Here is a 23,763-nt window from a genome sequence, read left to right as displayed (position 1 = left end):
GGTCGGTATTAATAACGATAACTCCCATATGAATTGTCTATAGAGTAGATTTTTATCTACTTTGCTTGTTGAATTGAATTATTCTTCACAGAAACAAGAGTTTCAATGTCTCTAATGGGCCATATGTACCTTTTTAAACAATCCGTGAAGGGAGAAAAAAAATGCTCCTAAAAGTCCACTTGTTCATGTGAATTGGTAGAACTGTTAGCCTGATGTAATAGAAGAAGCAATGGGCTGAGAATCAGGATTCTACTTGGTTGATTACATAAACTTCAGCAAGTTTTGCTGGGCCTATTCCCTCATCTGTCAAGTGAAAGAATTAAACTACATAATCTCTAAACTCCCTTCCTCCAGTTCCAACACTGGAAAAGTCTATCACTTTCAGGTTTCCTCTACTTTAAATTATCTTTTTAACAGGGTATTTAATATTGTAAGACTGGATAAACGTTGCTAAAATGGTACCCAAAAATGACGCAGAAGGAGTTTTTGAGAAAAAAAAACAACTAGCAAAGAAATGTTCAACATTGAAACTGCTTTTAATTTGGACAGGCATAGATATTTTTGTGTGAATAAGAAAACAGTCCATTAAAATTCATCTCGTGGTGGGTGATTTAAATGCCAGTAATAAATCTGATGGTTGTATTTTAGAGTTATTCTGAAAAAAATATATATAAAGATCCTCCATAAACAATACATTGGGAGTGACTATAATGTGTATTTCCTTTTTAGTTCAATAGATATGAAAGTATCACTTCTTTTTGTTTAAAAATATTGATTTTAGTAGAAACACTGAAGTAAATAGTAAAATTAATTATATACAGAACATATATATTCTATATATACAAATATACGTATACATAGATGTAGTAGCTATTAAAGTATACACCTCTTAATAACACCTAATGCATTTTTAATCATTGAATGAAAATTCTCTGGGTAATGTTCTTTTTTTATGAATCTCTTAGAAAACTATTTTTCTGTTTCTAGAGGGCATCCTGCAAAAGCAAACGCAGTCTCTTTTGCTCTTCTTTCTTGGGTGACGCCCATTTCTTCTTCAGGTACTGAATTTCAATCATCCCAGATGTTTTGGCTAGTGCCAGACCAAGGAATCTGTTTGTCTTTTCTGGATCACCCATGACTGTTGCAATTATCAGCCTAAAAAAGAAAGCATTTATTTGCAGCCAGATCAATTATGAGGAGACACACAACACCCCTTGTTTGTTTTCTTTCCATTTCTGTGATACCTTTCTGACTTCCAAACCAAGGAGCAAAATAGAAAATTCAAAAAAACCCAACAACTCTGGATTAATGTTCAAGCAGGTAAGAATGAGTGCTCTATGGTCAGCTCTCAGACCAACAAAGGGTATAATCAATCACTAAATCAAGCATTTATTAAGCACCTACTATGTGCTAGGCATTGCACTAGATGCTGGGGTTACAAAGTAGGTAAAAAATGAAATGGTCCTTGGTCCTCAAAGAGCTTACAGTTTACTGGGGGAAATAATATGTACATATAAATACATACAAAATAAATATAAAGTAGTCTGAGAGGAATCAGGAAAGGCGTCATGTGGCAAGTGCAGCTGGAGCTGAATTTTGCAGAAATAAAGGATACTAAGAGGTTCAGGTGAGAAAGGTGAATACTCTAGGCCTGGGGTCAGCCAGTGCAAAGGGAAAGGGAGAGGAAATGGAATGTTCTGTGAGAGAAACCGTGAAAGAGCAATGGAAATAAAGGTGGAAAAGGAGTTCGGGGTGTGTTTAGACATGTGCTTTTGGGAAATCACTCTGGCAACAGAGTGGAATGGACTGCACTGGGGAAAGCTCAAGAAGAATAACCAATTAGGAAGGCACCGTTTTAGAAGCATTACATTCTTTTGCCAGCCTGGAAGGAATTATATGCCAGGTGAGTCTCTGGATTTCCAGGCTTCTGAGAAATGGGAGCAGTTTGGCTGTATTCCATTTTGAAACCATCCCAGGAGCTGGAAACCATTAATTCATCCATTCAATAATTTAGTCAAGTGTTTACTGAAGTGATTATTTTGAGGAGCTACAGAGAACTCTAATCCCATATCTCTGTCATCTGGCTATTCTATTAGTACTTCAAATTTAACATGTCCAAACAGCAATTCAGCTCCACCACCACCACCAACCAAACATTCATCTCCTCCTCACGTCTCTATTTTTGCTGAGGGTACTACTACCCTGCCAGATTCACAACACAGGAGTAGAATACTGAATCTGGAATCAAAAAACCTGGGTCCAAATACTCATTAGTCCCTGTGACCTTGGGCAAGTCATTCATCCTCTTGGGGCTTTGGTTTCCTCATCTGTAAAATGAAGCTCTAAATCTATGCTGCTTTGATCTTATGATTCTTCACCTCTTGTCTCCAGACACACATTATCCAATCACAGATGCCAGATCCAGTTGATTCCACTTCCACAGCATTTCTCCCACTTTCCATTCCCACAACCACTACTCTGGTCGTGATTTTTCACCTTGATTACTGTAATGGCTTCCTCACTGATTTCCCTATTTCCAATCTCTCCTCTTTCCAACTCATCCTTTCATCCATCCAACTGCCAAAATGTCATGCTGAGGTTAAGTAAGGTGTGACCAAATCATTCCCCTCCTCAAATATCCTCAGTGGCTCCCTGTTGTCTCTAAGATAAAATAGAATTTCTGTAACCTGGCATTTAGTGCTCCCCATAATCTATCCAACATTATTACACATTGCTCCCCTTCCTCAGTCTCCTTTGCTGGATCTTCATTCAAGTCATGCCTGCTAATCATGGGTGTCCCACAAGGCCCTGCACTGGGTCCTCTTCTCCCTTTATATTACGTTATATTACTTTGCTTGATGATCTCATCAGCTCCCCTGGATTCAATTACCATGTTATGATGACGACTGTCAAACCTATTTATCTAACTCTAACCTCTCTGCTAAAATTTCCAACTGCTTATTGGATATTCTTTAACTGCAAGTCTTCTAGATGTCTTAAACTCAACATGTTCAAAACTGAACTCATCTTTTCCCCCAAACACTTCCCCTTTTCCAAACTTCTCTATTACTTTAGAATGCACCACCACCCTTCCAGTCCCCCAGACTTTCAATCCACTTGTCATCCTCAACTTCTGTCTCTCTCTCACCCTGCTCCCCATATCCAATCTATTGCTAAAGCTTGTCGACTTTGCTTTTGTAACAGCTCTCAAATAAGCTCCCTTCTCCCCTCTGATAGGTCCATGACCCTGGCGCAGGTTTTCATCTCCTCATGCCTGGCCTATTGCAATTGGCTGCTGGTCAATCTGCCTGCCACAAGTCCTTCCTCACTCCAGTTCATCCCACACTTAGCTGTCAAAATTATTTTCCTAAAGCACAGGTCCTATCATGTCACCTCTCTATGAATAAACTCCAGTGGCTTCCTATCACCTCTAGGTTCAAATAAAGGTTCAAATGCCCTCTGTTTGGCATTCAATGCCCTTCATAACCTAGTCCCCCCAACATCTTACAACCCTCCCCTGCCATGTGTTCTTTAATCCAATGACTCCAGGAACTTCTACCAGCTGTCCCACATGTAAGGAATGCTCTCCTTCCTCATCTCTGTTTCAAGGCTTTCCTGGTCTTCCTTAAAGCCCAACAAAAATTCTACCTACTCCTATTACTGGAAGCCTTTTCCCAATCCCTTGTCATTCTAGTGTGTTCCCTCTGATGATTACTTCCTATTTGTCTTGTATATGACTTATTTGTCCATAGTTGTTTGCATATTATCTCCCCCAAGAGACTGGAAGCTCCTTAAGGGCAGTTGGCCTCCTTTGGCATCCCCAGAACTTAGCACAGTGCCTAGGGCTTAAAAAATATTTATTGACTGAAGCAGCTAGGTGGCACAGCAGACAAAGCACTGGGCCTGGAATGAAGAAGGCCTGAGTTCAAATTCAGCCGAAGACACTTACTAGTTGTTTGACCTTGGTCAAGTCACTTGACCTCTGTTTGCCTCAATTTCCTTAACTGTAAAATGTGGATAATAATAATAATAATAATAATAAGGAGAAGAAGAAGAAGAAGAAGAAGAATAGTACCTACCTCACAGGGTTGTTTTGAGGATCAAATAAGATAATATTTGTAAACTGCTTAACACAGTGCCTGGAACCTAGTAAGCACTATATAAATGTTAACTATTATTTTAGCTGCTGTTGTTATTGTTGTTGGCTGACACTCTACATTCCTACCAAATTGGATTACTATCTGTTCCTCTCCATCTCCTGCCTCCACTCACAAGTATAAATTGTGTTTGGCATGGACATCCCTTATCACCTCTGCCTTTTCTTTAACTCATAGGATCATAGATTTGGAGCTGAAGGGACCTTGGAGGTCAACTTCCCTGATTCTATATATCAGGAAACATTGGCCCCGAGAAGGGAAGCATCTCAGGTAGTAAGTTGTGGAGCCAGAAATCAAACCAAATTCAGGCCGGACCTCTTTCTACTATACCTTGCACATAACCTTGAAAAATCTACCTCAAATAAAAATAAATAATGATTTAAAACTAGATAATGCAGGTTCAAACACAATGCATAACTGTAATATTAAACCGTTTATAGAAGATGTTTCCTTACTCATTATGCAAGGATAAAAATAGTTTTACAGATGAACTTCATAAATTAGTTTTTGCTTTATGTAAATTTGCATTATGCAGATTGGTTTCTGTATTCCTTCATATCAAAAGGCAGGTTTGCATATTAAAAAGAAAAATAATATTCAAAGGAACAGATCCACCAACCTAGACAAAGTACTCCCTGGTACAGGAGTTCCTAGTTTGAAAACCTGAAAATTGCATGAGAAGGTATAAGATCTCTGGTGAGCTCTGAAATCCCTCCTCCTTCCTCCTAGCATTGTTAGAGAAAAGTAGTATGAGAGAAAGGCTAAAGAAAGGTGGCCTAACCTGTGTGGGTATGGAGAGAACACAGTAATTCTCTTTATTCTTCTCTAGGTCCTACAGATAAGAAAAGTAAACCAAAGGTAACTGACTTACTTGCCCAAGATTAGCCTAAAACAGAAATGAATTAGCTTAGAATGAAAATGTCCTTCAAGATTCTGCACTTTACAGCTCTGTTGCCTTCGACTTGGTGTAGTTTTCCCAGTGGCTAAAGCTTTCTCCCTTCTTAATTTAGCACATATAATCTTAGAGATGTGTATACAGTATATTCCCATATATAATGCCTGGGAGCAGAAGCAGTTTTGTTTCAGCATGTGGTCTGGTGCCTTAAAAATGGGAGATGCTAATAAATGCTTGCTGAACTGAACAAGTTGGATAGACTGAGTCTCTGCCCCAAAGGAGGAGTTAAAATCTAGATTAAAATTATCCTCAGGCATTGAAGGATTAAGTCATGATAGAGGGGAGAAAAATATTTATACTGTTGTGATCTGCTGTTCCTCTCTCCCTCAGAAAGTGTGCTAGATCTGGAGGTAAAGGACCCAAGTTCAAATTCCAGCTCTCCACTTACTAGCTTGTGTGACCATGGGCAAGCCACTTCCCTTTTCTGGGCCTCAGTTTCCTCCTCTGTAAAATGGGGTTAGACTCGATGGATTCTAAGGTTCCTTCCAGCTCCAAATCTATGATCCTATGATGCTGTAAGTGATACAAATATAGTGCAAATCAAATGCTACAGGTTTTCAGGCAGAAGACTTTCTGTTCCTGCTGTCTGTCCTTTGCTCTTGAAGAGGACCATGACACCAGGGAGGTGATAACAGGACATGCAAGTGAATTGGATAAGTGAGGGAAGACGGTGCAAAATCTCACTTTCTCTTCTGGAGCCATCTGGGTCCAGCGGCCAGATATGGATCAGGACAACTGGAGATGGCCCACGATGCAGTGGGGGACCTTGGCTTTTTTCAAGCTAAGGTCCTTAACAAGCTTCAGTTTGACTGAGGCAGTGCCCATTCAGTGATTAAGGCTTAATAAAAAAAAAATGAGGCAAAGAATGGCCTCTTAAGAAAAAAAAAACAGATCTGGGAGGGGAAGACCCTCAGGTTTCTGGTCAAAACAGAAACAATTGTTATTTACATTCATTCTGAGTCAATCAGGGCCCAAACAGTGACCAAGTAGAGAGTGGTCTAGGACCAGAGTGATTTGGGGTTAAAGCTAGTCTTTGAGGGAAAACAAAACAAAACAAAAAAAGGTTTAGAGATTAAAATTTACATTTCCTTTGGGCAGAGCCCAGGCAGGTAAGGCTATGATACCCTATGTGGATAGAGAAGAAAGAAAAGAAAAAAATAAAAAGAAAGAAAGGAAGGAAAGGAAAGAAAGGAAGGAAGGAAGGAAGAAAGGAAGAAAGGAAGAAAGAAAGAAAGAAAGAAAGATTTGGAGCTGGAAGAAAGGAAGAAAGGAAGCTGGGTTGCCCAACTGGAAGTTTCGTCCCTAGTGGGCTGCTCCTTCTCTACTCACAGAGGTTGCTGTCTGTTCTTTCGTTCTTGAAGAACACTTATTTACAGCTTGAAGGATGTCAATAGGTTGAAAGGGTGGGGTGGAATTGCATGAGTAATAAGTAGTATTAGAAAAGGCACACAGGAATTAAGAACAAGACGTGTGTGAATAAAGGTGAACAATTTAGCTTGGTAGATGCTGCCTGACTCTATCATATCTCCCACAGTGGCTGTTGCCAACTCTTCTTTCCTTAAGGCCCCTTTGCCATCACCTTCACTCTCCTCCTCTTTACACAACTATTTTACTAAGAAAACGGAGTCTATTCAATATGATCAAGCCCTTCTATGTCATTCCCCAAGTCTCTCCTCCTTTATGCCAGTCTCTATGGAAGAGGAGATGCTGTGCCTTGGATCCTCAACCTTCTCTTATAGGAGATTTTGTCTTTAACCATTTTCCTTTTCTCACATCTCTAATCTTATCTACTGACTCCTTTCCCTATGCCTATAAACATGTCCAGATCTCCCCCATATTTAATAAATGTTCATTTAACCATGCTACCCCATCTCAAGCTACTGCCTTTTTTGCATCTCTTTTTCCCCTTTCAGACAATCATGCCATTACCTTACTTCAGGCCCTCATCATCTCTCATTAGAATAGCCTCCTAATTGGTTTCTCTATTTCTATTCTGTCCCCTCTCCAATCCATCTTCCACACAACTATTATATTAGTATCCCTAAGATACAGGTCTGCCCATGTCACTACTCTATTAAACATTTTCAGTGACTCCTCTTGCCTTTAGGATAAAATACAACCTTCTCAGCCTTCCAATTAAAGCTCTTTACAATATGGCTACAACTTGCCTTTCCAGACATTTCATATTTTTCCTTCCCCTATTTTGTGTTCCAGTCCAAACTTGCCTTTCCTTTCATTCAACATACCCTCTCCTATTTCTGGGCTTTTCCCCATTTCTTATGCGTTGTGTATACTACCTCGTCCCTCTGCCTTTGAGAATTTGGGGCTTCTCTTAGGGCTCACCTCTGGCACCCCCTCCTCTGTGAAGCTCTTCCTGACTACCCTCATTGTCCACATTCACTCCATCCCTGAGTTACCTTGTATTTCCTTATTTGTGTACATCTTGTGCCCCCACTCCAGCCTCACAAGTGACTCTCTTGTGTCTCCTCAGATTCTTTATCTTTTTTGTTTTTATCTTGAATCCCTTTATCCAAGGAACCTATTATAAGGGAAGCTAGTCAGACTGTGGAATAACCAGAGAAGTCTGGTGTGTCTCTACCTCTAAATCCCATACCCACCAAATAACTCGGAACAACATATGCTTATAAATTCCTCAAAAGCTTAAATTTAATTTATGTTCTTAAACTGATTTTGCCCTCAGGTGCACTTACTTCAATTCTTGGGTATTAAGTATAAGTCTAATATCCAAATAACCTGAATTTAACCAAATGTGAACAATAATTAATTTTTTAAAAGAGGTGGAAGAAAGTTGTAGGGTATGATATATAAGTAAATACAGGCAGTCTTTCAGAATCCATAACATTCTGATGTGGCCTAGTGGTCTCACATATCAACTGAAAAAGAGAAGGAAAAATCAAAGGCTCAAAGACTGACCATCAAAGACTTTATCAAAGAAACGCTTCTGACAGTTCATTATAAATTTTATCTGACTTACTTATCTGGAGAGATAAGTTGTTTGGCTACAGGTCCGAGATCATTTTCTAACAGGTCCCAAATGTAAATGTTGGATATGTCATCCTGGACCAAAAACACAGCAGGTCTTGTCTGTGCCCACTTCAAGGAGATAATTGCCTGGCCATTGGTACTGTTATTCCACTGACAAACTGGATACTCAGAATTTAGTTGATGTAATCTAATGCTTCCATCTGAACAGCCAGCCTGTAACACAGAAGAAAAACATAAATAGGCTAACCAAAAATAAACAACTCATAAAAATGATACTGTTGAGAGGTATGGCAAATTCTACAGTTAAAATAAATGTTAATTATTAATAAAAGTTGAAATATCAGCTACTAACATATAGGCTACCAAGGTTGCCTTTGGATACAAAAGAATAGCCAACTATTTTTATAGTATTATACATCTGTTCTACCCATTTACTACTTATATGACCTAAGTGAAAATTTTCATAGAAGCAAAATCCACTAACTTATCAACACTCACACTTCTAAATGATAGCCTAAACTGAGGAGTTGACTTCTTTTGGCCAATATAACATGAATTAAATGCTCCTTGAAAAAAATGTGTAACTGATTTCACTCATTTTATTTTCAAAAAGTCATTTCCCACGGGAGAATATATACAATGGCTAAAACCAAATCTACATACATATCTAACATTTAGAAAACAAGAGGCAAAAATCCGGAAAAGCTAAGCTATTGAATATTGACAAAATTTAGGAATTCAACAATTCAACAACAATTTTAATTTTAATTCAAAAACTGAAGCAGATTGGTGATCTCATTTATCATTTAACAGCTAAGGTTGAACGAAAACTGTTTTAACACCGCTATAGTTCTCATGTAATCTCCAAAAAAAAAATCTCATTGCTTTTTCTTAATGTTTTTTGGAATGCATTTTTTAAAAATTTATAACCTTTGCAGAATATGGCTTGCCACGTACACTGACAGGTAATTATGAATAAAATTAGGACACTTCTTCAAGCAAAAAAAAAAAAATTGGCTCTGATTTTTTCCTACTGAGCCTAGGTTGTTCTACCCTAGTGGTAATCACAATAGCAATAATAAAATAAATCTGAATTTAATTGAAAAGGAGAACCATATTATTATTAACAATTCATATTTTGATTAAACAGGAACAAGAGTATCAGAAAACCATCATTATGATTACCTTTTCAATTATTCTCCTTGGACACATGATCTTTGAAATTCTCTAAACTGCAGGTTTCAGATTTTGAGGGGCACACATAAAAAGGTGCTGAGCAAGGAAGGCTTTACTTAATGAGGTACTTGTTTGTTTTATCTTCAAGGGCAAAAACCATTATTAATACACCAACACCCTACTTGCAGTGATTATAGGTTCATGCTAGGATGGAGAAAGATCCTAGTCACCCAATCTGTATATTCCTTAGTCCGTGCTTCTTGTAAATGAGTAGCAAAATTGGGGGAAAGGATTAAAATGGGCAGGAGGAATACAGAAAAGCATGAGCTGCTATTCATTTCAATTCAGTAGGCTAGTTTAAACTACAAATGTAATTAAGACATTACAAGTGGTGCAAAGCTAAAGGAGGAGGAGACAATCAAAAGGCAATTTCTCTGTTTTGCAAGAGATGATCATGGGGAGATTTCACAGAACATGACCCTGCACATTTAATTATACAGTGTACTCTAAAACTATAAAGATCTGTGATTTCATCTGCCAATGTAAATCTCTATCACTCCGAGCCTTGGGAGGTGGCTTTCATGAACTAAAAAGAAGTAAGTGTCTGATACCCAGCCTTCTGATGACAAAAGTACCTTTTGGCTGGCGTGCGTATGATTTACAATCACCCAGCACACACTCCTGGCCCGTGGCAGCTCGGTAAAGCCTGTCGAAACTGACCCTGGTCTACCACAGCCTTCCAGAATTCGGGGCTTTCTCCCTCTCACAATGAAGTACCGACATAAGATCTTTGCTTTTTAACTTAGAAGTTACTAATTTTAAAAAAAATCCCACTGTTTTCCCTAAAACTCTAAGCTATTAACATCCCGTTTGTTTAAAGAATAGGCATAATGTTTGCATATGCAATATTTTTACAAGTAAATCTTCACAAGTATCATGCTCCCCAAACAGAATATAAAATCAAATAGGAAGAATGCATTAAAAAAAAAAACTTTCATACCAAAAACACTGGTTCTCCAAATGGTGAAAAGTCAATCACAGTAACTTTCACTGGTCTTTCTTCACGTTGTTGGGGTTTGAACAGTTTTGGCGACACTTTTGAATCATGTCTTGCACCATGACTTATAACACCCTATTAATATGAAGAAATTGATGACAGATATCTAAAGTAGACAGAAGTGTTTAGATAAATGTATTCCATTCATTCAATCAAAAGGCATTTATTAGAACCTATCATGCATCAGGCACTGTGCGATTAAAAAAAGGTAAATAATTCCCGATATGAAGATGCTTAGATTCTAACATGGAAGATAACATGCACGTACACCAGGCCTATATAATTCAGATATAATATAACTTTTGGGGGGAACAGGGAGGCAGTTAAAAGCTGCGGGGAGAATAGGAAAGGCCTCGGGCGGAAAATGGGGTTTAAGGTTAGTCTCCAAGTACAACAGGATTCTGAGGAGCGGATGTGAGGTGGAAGTACATGCCAAGCATGGAGGACTGTAGAAGTAGAGGTGATAGATAGGGTGTCCTCCATGAGAAAGAGCGAGGCTAGAGGACAGTAATGTATAATAAGGCTGGAAAGGTAGGCTGGGGACAGGGTTTGAAGAGTTTTAAAATGCCAGAGACAGTTTTTATTTATCTTAGTAGTAAAAGGAGAGTTCACTGGAGTTTATGGGGTCACTATAGTCAGACCTGCACTTTTGAAAAAATCACTCTGGCAGCTGTGGAGGACAGATTGGACTAAGTAGAGACTTAGCACCCTTCTTTTTTCTCTGTAAAGCTTCTCACTCGTTGACCCCATTAGCCCCCAGTGATCATCTATTCCAGGCCTCAAGGCCACAGGTTCCCCACCCCACCCCACCCCTGAATTATTCAGATGAATTCTAGGTCTATACATCCAGCCCTGGTCTATTCTGGGAATAGTCAGCACATTAAATTTATGAGGGAAAATCATTTACTGACTCACACTGAAAACATGGAATGATTTTTAAAGACATTTTGGGAAAATCCTGGGAAATGAAAGGAATCAGTTACAGAAGGAAACTTCAAATATTACTTACCCTATCTGTACCAATAATGTAACGATTAGGATCTGAAGGCAAAAACTTAACAATCAGTGTCTGCATAGGCCTCAAACTTGTGTTAACTTTAGGGGGAAAGCTAAGAAAATACAATAGAAAAACAATGTGAATAGAGTTTGTCTTTAGAAACCTCAAGGACATGTAAATAGCATTAACACGGCATTAAATATTTGGCATAGGCATTTATTTCATAGTTAGATTACGTAGAGGAAATTGCTTATTATCCATTATGGAAATTAGCCTATTTGCTATCTGATATAATACTGGGGGAAGAGTTAAAAGAGTTCAGATTCAAGTAAAACTATGTGATAATGACCTTTAACATATCAATTAACCTGTTCCTAACTCAATTTTTCTACCTATAAAATGGAAAAATATCACTTGCCTTCAACATGAATGTTATGAGAATAAAACAAATGATAAATAAAAGTGGCTGATGGTGACCTAACAGCCCACTGCATTCAAATGCACATCAGCCTTGATCTTGCCTCCTAATGGATGCAGCTACTGGAAGACTGCCCTAAGCCACATATGTGGCTTACTTGTTTAACACATAACAGGACTCAGAGATGTTTGAAAGGAAGACTAGCATTTAACTATGGTTTTCTCTGTAATGAGAAAAACTGAAAGGGCACCAGACAAAAGTTAAAAAAAAAAAACAAACAAAAAAACATACTACAAAATATGGACAGCATCCTAGGTCAGGAACAATTAGTTGAATATTTCTCTGTAGGAATCACCTAAACTCATATGATTCAAACTGGAATAATAAATTCAAAGACTTATTCTTTGGAGATAATTTACAAATCCAAATACAATCCACGCTATTTTCTTAAAAAAAAACAACAACAACAACTTAGAAATAGCAGAAGAAGCAGGCCCAGTGTACTAGGGCTATTTCTTTTTTGTCTTTATATTCCCAGCATCTAACACATTGCCTGGCATATAATGAGCACTCAATGAATGGTTGATGAATGAATGAACGAATGAACTCTAATCCCCAAAACCAAAGGGCTTGGATCGAGATCCTACTGTGTCACTAACTAGCTAAATGATCTCAAGTAAGTCCCTTCACATCACTAAGCTTCATTTTTCTCACCTGTAAAGTCAAAGAGGTTGGACTAGACAGGAAAGAACAGAGGGCAGCTAGGTGGCACAGTGGAGAGAGCACTGACCCTGGAGTCAGGAGGATCTGAGTTAAATCAGGCCTCAGACACATAAAACTCACTAGCTGTGTGACTCTGGGCAAGTCACTTAACCCCAATTGCCTCACAAAAAAAAAATAAATAAATAAAATAAAAACATAGATATGAAAGAACACTTGTTCTGGAGTCAGAAGACTTGGGTTCAAACCCTCCCTCTGACATTTACTACTGTATAGCCTTGGGCAAGTCACTAAATGTCCCTGGAACCAAGTGCTGGGTACACCACAAATTTATGTGCTTTAATCTCAACTGGTCTTTCAATGCATCAAGGAAATCATCCTACTACTCCCTAATCAATTTGCTATCCCATTCTCCACAGAAGTTGTTTCAAACCTTCTCGTTTCTCTTTTCAAAATTTTTATATTTTTCCAATTATATGCAAAAACAATTTTAAAATTTATTTTTATAAATTTTGAGTTTCAAATTTTCTCCCTCCCTCTCCTCCCCCTTTGAGAACATAAGCAATTTGATATAGATCATACATGTGCAGTTATGCAAAATATATTTCCTTATTAGCCATGTTGTAAAAGAAAACACAGACCAAAAAACAAACAAAAAAAAAAACCCAAGAAAAATGAAGTAAAAAAAAGTATGCTTTGAACTGCATTCAGACTCTACCAGTTCTTTCTCTGGACAAATCAAGACCAGATGGATTTACAAGTGCATTCTACCAAACATTTAAAGAACAGTTAATTCCAATATTATATAAATTGCTTGAAAAATAGGCAAACAAGGGACCCTATGAAATTCCTTCTATGTCACAAATATAATTTTGATTCCTAAGCCAGGGAGAGTCAAAATAAAGAAAGAAAACTGAAGGTCAACTTCTCTAATGAATACTGATAAAAACATCTTTTAATAAAATATTAGCAAGGAGGCACAATAATATATTACAAAGATCAACACTGACCAGGCTGGATTTATACCAGAAATTTAGGGCTGGTTTGATATTAGGAATACTAAGAACATAACTGACCGTGTTAATAACAAAACAAACAAAAATCCAGTAATTATTTCAATAGATGCAAGAAAAGCTTTTGACAAAATGCAATGCTCATTTCTGTTTAAAAAAAAGCAGTAGAAGGTATAGGAATAAATAGATCTTTCCTAAAAATAATAAATAGTATTTATTTAAAACCAAGAGCAAGAATTCTGTGTAAGGGGATAAGTTAGAAGGCTTTCCAATAAGACAAGGGGTAAAATAAGCATGTCCATTATCACCAATAATATTGATGTTTTTGATAACCACAGAACTAATTTCTGGGGGGGGGGGAAATAACACAATAAAGATATCAAAATTAATTCCTATTTTCACAATATTAAGTGATACTGTTACAAGATATAATACCATGAAATAGATGCCACAAACAAGATAAAATTCTGATGAAATTTGCTCAAATTTTCAGTTAGCTAAATACAGCAAGAAGGATTTATACATACAGAAGGAGGAATTTTTATTTCTGGAATAGCTCCCAGACTAATAAAAGTTTTACATAAATATTACATTCTGCTTCCAGAAACTGAATTATTTAAGGACGATTTAACTTTGGTATCCTATTATCTAAATTGAGGCCGTACAGCATGGTGGAGTGCTGGATATAAAGACAGGAAGGCTTGGATTCCAATCTCTCTTCTGACACTGTGTCAGCACAGGCAAAGCCAGCAGCCTCTCTATTCCTCGGGCAATTTTTTTTTTCTTTTTCTTTTTGGTGAGGCAATCGAGGTTCAGTGACTTGCCCAGGGTCATACAGCTAGTAAGTGACAAGAGTCTGAGGCTGGACTCGAACCTAGGTCCTCTTGATTCCAAGGTCGGAGCTCTATCCACTGTGCCACCTACCTGCCCCTCCTCAGGCAATTTCTAAAACTCATCTACTAAATTACAGACAGGGTGCAATCTTCATTGGTGAGGGAATTCCCTCACTAACAAAATCACAGATCCTTGATTTCCTGACATGGCATATTTTAAACAGATTTAAAATACAAATCAAATAACAATGATCTACAAAAGTTAAAGCATCTCTATCCTAAGGGAAGGAAGTTTGGTTTTGTGAAGTCTGTGAAGTTTTGTTTTGTTTTTTTTTAATATTTTGATAATTCTTGGAATATAACTGGTCCCATTTGCAATATTATGTATTTCATTTTATACACATAAAAATACTATTCTGAGAAGGATCTAATAGGCTTAACCAAACTGCCAAGGGGGTTCATGACACAAAAAAGATTAAGGATCCCTGACCTAAGGAACAAAGTCATTGATCCTTCAGACATTTTTCTAAGCATATATGCTTCTTACCAATGAACCATTTCATAGTACAAATAATATAATGGTTGCCAAAATTCATCATGTATTCATTTCTAAATGCAAAATCTCATTTCTATCTTGCTTTTAAGGGAGGCTAATGAGCCTAATATAAATATATTATTTTTAGCATATTAAACATGGTATCGATGACTTACCTGTTATTCAACTGAATTGTAGAGCTGTGTACCAGCTTTATCTTTCCTCCTGGTATTAAACCTAAAAATAGGTAGACCAAAAACAAGTTATTCTATTTGTACAAGTGGTAACTAAAGAACTTAAAAAAAACTCCAAAATCACTTGTTATTACTTAAATGTCTTATGTTAGGAAATGATGGCAAAGTGGGAATCAATATAATTAAAATGTATGCATAGAGCCATACTTATGATCAGGCTAAATAACAATTATTAATTATAATTAATAAAATGTGGATGTAATGTGTACTTTGGTCTAGTATATCTGTTGAAATTAAATACATATGTATTTATGTATATATGTATATATTCTGTCATATACTTTGCTAATATGCAACACAAAAAGATAAGCAATGTAATATCTCAAATTTGACTATCAATTAATATCCTTCAGTAAAATATTTTCTTGGGCAATGTAGGAGCCTAGCTACAGGTTAAAAGTGGAATACTAATTGTAGTTTCTTGATCTATTCCCCAACACTTTGCACGAAGGTTCTTAATAAATGATTGTGGAAGAAAATGGGATATTAACTTGGAAATATTAACCAAGCAATTTCCCCCCTTTATTTTTTTCAGCTCATTAAATTACCTTTTACCAATATTACATGAAGAAATAGTCTAGAATGATGATTTTTCCTGATAAAAAAAGTGTTCACTATTCCTCATTAAGGGAGAAGTGGAACATCCCTTTATAGAATACTATGCTCGTACCATAAATCATATTAAAAAAACTTCAGATAGTTTATCAGCAATTTCACAACCTAAGGCATCTAAAAGCTACTTTCACACTAATTCAAACCACATCTCTGCCAAAACTTAAGAATTTATCAAGCATCAAAATTCCTTATGCTTTAATGAAGTTATTCTGCATCTTGTTATATTGCTTTAAATTAGTGGTAAAACATTCCTGAAGTACACTTGATTGAATATAGAGCTATATTCAGAAATTAAGGAAATATATAAATATTAAATTCATTATTAAAAATAAAGTTTAAAAGATAAAGAAAAGGAGATAGAAGTTATTTACTATTTTACAGAAGCTCAGCCTATCACTGAAAATTTTTTTTCTCTACAACATACCCCACACAAATGGTCATCGAGCCTTTGCTTGGGGACCTACAATGAGGGAAGCCTTTTTATCTCCTGAGGGCACTCCATTCCACTTTTGGAGAGCTATAATTGTCAGGAAATATTCCCTCACATCAACTCTAAACTTGTCCCTTTGTAACTCCCACATCCATTGCTCCTGGTTCTGTACTCTGAAACCAAACAGAACAGCTCTAATTCATCTTTACCAGGTGACTGTCTATGAAATACTTGAAGATAACAATTATGTTCCTCCTCCCGCCCACCCCAAGTCTTCTCTTCTTTGGATCGAACATCTCCAATTCTTCTAGCTGATCCTGAAAGTGGGGGCCATCATCAGCCTGGTTGCTTTTCCTGGGATACCCTTTGGGCTTATCTATCTACATCCTAAAATGTGACGCCCATAAGTGTGTTCTGACAAAGGAAAGCACACCCTCGGTTCAAGCCTTAGACAAAAGGACCAACCAAATCCGAAGAATGGCCTCCTTGCCCTCTTAAAGGGAAACCAACCTGGCCTATGTAAAGCTTATACTGCTCTTATCACAATCTCAAAGGTCCCTTCCACAGCTACATCTCTGATAAAAATGTTAAACTGCATATAGCCAAGAATAGATTACCAGAGCACTCCACTGGAGAAGTTTAATCAATTAATTGGTGGCTACTCTTTAGATCTGGCCATTCCATCAGTTGTGAATCCCATCTTACATATCATCCAGCCCACATCTCTCCATCATTTCCACAAGAAATAGTAGAGCATTCTCCTTATTTACAACTTTGTCAAAAAAATAAAAAAGCATTAGTGTGGCATGACCCACTCGTCATAAAGTCATTCTCCTGCTCTGTGATTACCACTTCCTTTATGAGGTGTTTATTAACCATTCCTTTAAAAACATACTCTAGAATTTTTTTAGGAATCAGAGTCAATTCACTGTCTTATAGCGTGAAGACTTTTTTCTCTTCATGTTTTGAAAACTGGGAATGTAGCACCTTTCACATTCTCCCTGATCTTTCAAAGACTACTGATGGGAGTATGGCAATCACATCAATTAATGTTTTCAGTAACTTATGACGAAGTTCACCTGGGCCTGGTGACTTAACTCTGATCATCAAGGCCAACTAGGTAATCTCTCTTACTATCTCCTTATCTACCTTGGGTATCAACTTCCTGCTCACTAGATTTGTTCTCTCCTTTCCAGTCCAAAGATCATCACCCACGGCAGAGAAAACAGAAGCAACACAAGATAAGTCTGCCTCCTCTCTGCTGCCAGTGATTCTTGTTCTGTCTACCCTAAGCACTGGCCTGATGCTTTCCTCTTTTCCCCAATATGGCCAACAACAACCAAAAAACCCCTTATTGCTGCCATTAGCTTTCTCTGCCAGCTCATTCTTTCTCTCTCAGTTCATTCTAAGCTTTTGCATTACTAATACTATTCACTTCTAAACTTCTTGATTTCAGTGGTTACCAGTAATGAAAATAACATCTGTTTCTCTAATGTCTTTAGCCTCCAGATCAAGAATCTGTAATCTTTATCAGCAGACTTATTCCTTCCACAATCACAGGGGTTTAGAGGTACAGTACCCCTATGATCTGGAAAATCTGTGTAAAATTTTTTGGCCCTCCCTTTGTACGGGAGAAGATATCTGAATTGTTATGGTATTAAAAGATAAAATATGTTGATATTATACAATCCTATACATACATTTTATGCATTTTTACATTTCCAAACTTTTTCTGTGCCATCTGCTGGCCTTTGTGTATTATTCATGGCTTCTGCAAAACTCCCCAAAAATTCCCATTTAATTTTTTATGCCAACCCATGATATATCGAAAACATGATGGGCAAAGTTGAGATATGGAAGGGATAACTGTGCTTTCTAGCAATATCTGGCAGATCTAAGTCACTACTATTAAATTACAGTTTGTTATTGATAATTAGATGCTTACATGAAGGAAATAAGATTAAATGAAGAAATGAAGTCCAAAATTTAGGAAATTTTTTTACTATAAATCTTATCCTTTGTTGAAAATGCACTTGAATGCTTCATTATTTCAGATTCATGTTGGAACTATAAGCCACAAAGTAAAGAACAAGCTAAGAAATGGCGAGCAGATAGTATTGGTCAAAATCACTTTGAGACAACATAATAGTTTTTATCCTTTAGTATGCTTTAGTTTACTGTTACTTTCTTACTTTAGGTTCCTAGTTAAGATTCTAAATGATTTCATATTTACTTTGTCTAGAAAAGTCAAGATTTAATCCAAACTCTATATTCAGTAGAACTCTAGCTAACTACCTTTAACTAGACCACTCAAATAAATGGTATTTTCACCATGGTGGTAGTTTTAAGTAAGGAGAGAAAAAGCTACTGTGTTGTTTAGAATTTTATAAATTTTGCAACAACTTTTATATTTGATCTAACATATTTAATGGCCTTGACTTTTTGTTTAGGGAAACTAAAAATAGTAAATGTCATGAAAATTTGTTTGAAAATAAAGTTCTAAATAAAAATAAAGTTCTGAAACTCCTGCTTTGAGATTACAAGCACAGGATTCTTTTTTAATTTCAATTAAGGAAAAAATGTAGTTTTCTGGTCTAACAGAAGTGTTGGAAAGTATAGATCTCCCCCACCTTAGGAAAATACTACTAAATAATGTTTTTATGCATTCACAATCATACTTTTTCCTTTTATATTTTGTAGTTACCTAGATCACTTTGGGAACCTGCAAAATCCGCTTTTGGTAGTTCAACCACCACCTAAAATTAGAAAATTCGTGATCAACAATAACTATAAAACAATCTAAGCAAAACCTGACTATACCAAGTTGCTTTGGCTAACATTCAACAGTGACAAAAACACTGTGAGAAAAACTAAAATTATTAAACTCAATACAACATTCTTAACTTGAGTTGACATATATAAAGTGCTTTACAAATCTAAAAGTGCTACATAAATGGCAGTTATTATTATTATTACTCATTCTACTTTATTGTTCTCTTCACTCTCTACATTCTCTCCCTCTGTAGGCTAATTTACTTCCATGGCTTCAATTATCACTTCTATGTAGATGATCCTTAATTCCTGATTTCCAAAAGACTTGCAACTTTAGGATGGATATTTCCAATTTGAGATACCAGGGAAACTTCAAACTTTCCTCCTTGTTCATCAGTCATATTTTCTTATTTCTGTTATTGGTCTCATATTATTCATAACCATGAAGGCCCAAAATTTCAGAGTTCAGAGACAGATACTGTATTGGTATCATTTATCAGTAACTCACGTGGCCTTTGATCATGTATTCTGCTGCTTACAATTTCAGGAACCTTAACGTTTTAATGTATATAATACTAAATAGTAGTAGTAGTAGCAGCAGTAGCAATAGCGGCAGGAGGAGGAAAAGGAGGAGGAAGACAAGGAGAAGGAGGAGTAAATAGTATTTGTCAAGGAAATGCCTAGAGAATGTTGCATAAAATGTACTATGGAAAAGGAAAGACCTAACAAGACCAATAGGGTTAGGGTTATGTTTTTAAGTTGTGGGCTTTAAAACAAACACACACACACACAAACACACACACACACACAGAAGGTAATAGCTCGTTTCAATGATCTAAAATCCTTCTTCATCGAAGGCAAGTATAAATTTTTTTCATGTAGTTTACTCACCCATATATTAAGAATTCCATTTTCATCCAGTGAAGCAATGTGGAATGACAAACCGGATATTTCTAATTTAAACCCAAAAAAAGGAACATAAATATCAATTATTTATAAATAAAACTGTATTTAATGTTTATTTGAGAATTACAAATCACATACCTTCTTGATGAGAGAAAGGTGAAAGCACAAAGTTCTGTTTTCTGTAGACAGATGTTGAAACTGGTTCTATTGACTGAACAGGACTTCTGTGGTTTACTATAGTAAGAACACCATCTATTGTGTTAAAAACAAAACAAAAGCCATTGCACTTTTTTGAACCTTCACATCTGCATTCACATTATAGTATAAAAGTGGAAAATAATTTATTCCTAAAATCTGTAAAAAGGTCAAAATTTACATCATGAAAACCTTACAAGGGTTACATTTGATGCTCTGGCTTCACTTTCCTCCTTTCCCAGTCTTGATATTTACAGTTTTTGACCAACTCAACTTCATACTGTCTGCTCCTCTAGTATCCCTCTCGTCTTTGTCATATTAACACTCACGTACAATCTACAGCCGTGAATTATTCCCGTCACCCACCAATCTACTCCTGCTCACACACTGCTGAACCGTCCTGATCTAAGTCCTACAACCATGTTTACTGGATCCAATGCAAATATAATTTATCTAATCTCAACTTGACCTTCACTGCAGTATGGGGATCTTTTATTCTTTCCTAACTAACTCTTTCTATACGCAATGGCTTTTCCAAACCTCTTCTTTTCTTAGTTTTCCCACTCTGACTTAACCTTCTGACCCGCCTCCTTAACTGTCAAATCTAATGGCCTTTTCTCAGTTCTTAGCTTTCTTGTCCTCTCCATAATATTTTATAATGTGAACCACCCTCTTCTTTGGAAACTCTCTCCTCTCTGGAGTTTTCATGACACTGCTTCTTTATTCTCTTCTGACTTTTCTGGTTGTTCCCTCTCAGTCTCTTTTGCTGGGTCATCATCCATGTTCCACGCACAAATGTAAACATACCACAATGCTCTATCGTGGGCTAACTCTCTACTCTCTAAGGGATCTCACCAACTCCCACTGCCAATTATTTTCCCTAAGCAAATGATTCCTAGATCTAGTTCTATAACGCTGGTCTCTTATCTTAACTCCAGATTCATTTCACCAATAGTCAATTGGACACTTTCAAGTGGAAGTCCCACAGGCACCTCAAACAACATAATCAAAACAGAAATCATTATCTTGTCCTCAAAATCCACATATGTTTTTAACTTCCATATTTTCCTCTACTAGCTCAAGTCCTCTTTTAAAAAATATTTTTTATTTATTTTTAACATTCTTTTCTTTTTAAAATGCTTTCCAAATTCTCTCCTTCCCTTCCATCCTTGCCTCATCCACTGAGAAGTTAAGCAAATGACAGCAATTATACCTGTGAAATCATGCAAAACATTTCCATATTAGCCATATTGCAAAAGAGAGAGAGAGAGAGAGAGAGAGAGAGAGAGAGAGAGAGAGAGAGAATTATACTTCAATTTGCACTCAGAGTTCATCAGTTCTCTCTCTGGATGTGGATAATATTTTTTCCCCATGTAACTCAAGACCTCCTGCCTGGACTACTGCAATAGAAGCCTAGTTGCTTTACCAGATCAAGTCTCTCCCTACTCCAAACCATTCTCTATACAACTATAAATAATGATATTCTTAAAGGATGGGTCTAAATATGTCATCCTGCTGTTTTAAAAGCTCGAGGGGCTACCTGTGGGTAAGGATAAAATACAAACTCCTTTCTTTGGAATTTAATGCCTTTCACAACTGGCTCCAGCTTTCCTGTCTTATTACACATTACTCCCATTCAACAACCCAGTCAAACTTGGCTATTTGGTGTTCCTCATGCGTGACATTTCACCTGCTATCTCGATGCCTTTTCACAGGTTGTCTCCCATGTCTGAAATGCATTAACTCTTCACCTCTACTTCTTCACATCTCCAATGTTCTTCCAACTTTGGCTCCAGTACCCCCTTCCTATACTGGGCCTTTTCTCCTGAAATTACTTTTTATTTTTTTTATATGTGTGACATTTACTTATATACAGAGAAGTGGTTTCCCTGATAAAATGTAAGCCTCTTGAAGCCAGAGATTATTGTTTTTGTCTTTGTATCCCCAGCATCTAACACAGTGAAGAATATCTAGCATTAACATAGCATTTAAAGTTTGTAAAGTACTTCACATGTTATCTAATCTTCACAACAACCCTATGAAGGTGCTAAGAAAATGAAGCTGAGACAGGTTAAGTGAGTTGCCCGAGGCCTCATAGCCAGTAGGCTTCTGAGGCAGGATTTTTAACTCTTCTCTCCCTGGTTCCAAGTCCAGCACTCTAACCACTGAACCAACCTAGCCGTAATGAAAGCTTGCTTGATTGATTTAGTGATGCATGTATACACTTCCCTAATATCCATTTCCTTTTAGCAAAATATTATTTCATTCAATTCCATTGGATTAATGATTTCCCACATTTTCTCTCCACCAATCTAATTACACTATTATTTTCACCTATGTTGCTAAAGCTGTATTGATCAAACCAATTTAATATTTAATGTTTATAAACTTTTGGAGAATGTGAAGAATTTAGTAAAGTTATCAAGCACAAGTTCACTTGAGACAATTTTTTTTATTCAGTCTGGAAAACATTTATTAAATGCCTACTACAGGCAAGGCACCATACTAGGGCCTGTACATGCAAACATATATGTGATGCAGAAACAAAGTTCTCAGGAAACTTACAAGGGAGCTTGCATTTTAAATGTTTCAAAGAGTTGCTGTGGTGAATGTGAAGTCAACAGAGATAAATAATAGGACTGTCATGCAAACCAGTTTATATTATGTAGCATAAATTTATGGTGGGCTTAGTCTGCAGTGTTTTATTATTTCCTCCAAAAGCTTTTAGCTGAGAAGGTGAGATTTACTCAGGGTTCAAAGTTTTAAGGTCAAAAAGAACAAAAGGTCAAGGAGACAAGGAATTCAAATATGGAAAACATAGCAATATTAAAATGGTTGGCCATCGAGTCAAAGCAGAGTGAAGTGAAGCCAAAATAACATTGAGAAAACGGGACAATATGGAAAAATCAAGGAAATTTAAAGGTCATAATGAGGGCAAAAAACAGGCGTAGGAATACCGAACTGGGAGAGGCAGGACAGGAGATTGTGGTCTGAGAGGAGCATTTCAGAATTAATTATCCTGAAGTACGGCAATTTCAAATAAGGGTGAAGTTGAAAGTTAATCACCCTAGTTGGCACCTGAGGCAGAATGGCATTGTTGAATATAGGAAATAAGTTCAAGGAACTCAACTAACCTCCTTTTATAAGGATGATGAATAACAGTCACTGAGCGTGTGACAGACAGAGGGTCGAGGAGAGGATGACTGTTCTAGACAAAAATGTTAAACAAACCAATATATTTGCACAGTGTAAACACCACAGAATCATAAAACTAGCAGTTTTAAGATACTTTTTAAATTAGGCTGACATACAAGCTTATCAAAGCTTAAAACTGCAGCAAGATTTTGGGACACACTGTTTATGGACTGGAGATTTACTATGCTAGAATCTGTTCTAGTTGTGAATATGGAATAACTCCAGGTCTCCCCTGAAACTCATGCGAGATGGATTCATCAGAGAATGGATTAATTGATCTAATTAATTAATTAGAAGTACTGGAAGTACTTCTGTAGAGCTCAGTCCCATCTATAGCACAGTTCTGCAGCATACATTCAGTGTATAGTGAGTGATGTAGCAAGCTTCTTTTACATAAACATCAGATTTATCAGGCATCTGAATACCTAACAAAGATGCATGTTTACCAAAAACAGGAAGAAAAAAATCTCACAAAGTACTATATTCCCAATGAAGTAAAGAACTATGATTTTGTACTATATTTAAATGA

The 23,763-nt window shown here is 36.7% G+C and overlaps 1 protein-coding gene across 2 annotated transcripts in view; it reads right to left on the bottom strand.

Moving 5' to 3' along the window:
• Positions 1-535: 535 nt before the first annotated feature.
• WDR60 (WD repeat domain 60) overlaps positions 536-23,763 on the bottom strand; it is a 78,550-nt gene continuing 55,322 nt past the window's right edge. For both annotated transcript variants that reach the window (XM_027841133.1, XM_027841134.1), the window contains 8 exons: positions 19,983-20,096; positions 19,830-19,891; positions 18,871-18,922; positions 15,044-15,104; positions 11,361-11,460; positions 10,295-10,426; positions 8,108-8,331; positions 536-1,155 (listed from right to left, as the gene is read on the bottom strand). In XM_027841133.1, the coding sequence (XP_027696934.1) occupies positions 984-1,155; positions 8,108-8,331; positions 10,295-10,426; positions 11,361-11,460; positions 15,044-15,104; positions 18,871-18,922; positions 19,830-19,891; positions 19,983-20,096 (917 nt within the window). In that variant the 3' untranslated portion in view covers positions 536-983. The remainder of the gene's footprint in view (positions 1,156-8,107; positions 8,332-10,294; positions 10,427-11,360; positions 11,461-15,043; positions 15,105-18,870; positions 18,923-19,829; positions 19,892-19,982; positions 20,097-23,763) is intronic.

The sequence above is a fragment of the Vombatus ursinus genome, unplaced genomic scaffold, assembly GCF_900497805.2.
Source record: "Vombatus ursinus unplaced genomic scaffold, bare-nosed wombat genome assembly UNPS02014852.1, whole genome shotgun sequence".
Taxonomy (NCBI): domain Eukaryota; kingdom Metazoa; phylum Chordata; class Mammalia; order Diprotodontia; family Vombatidae; genus Vombatus; species Vombatus ursinus.
Note: the sequence above shows the minus strand (reverse complement) of the source record. Positions and strands in the feature narration are given on the sequence as shown.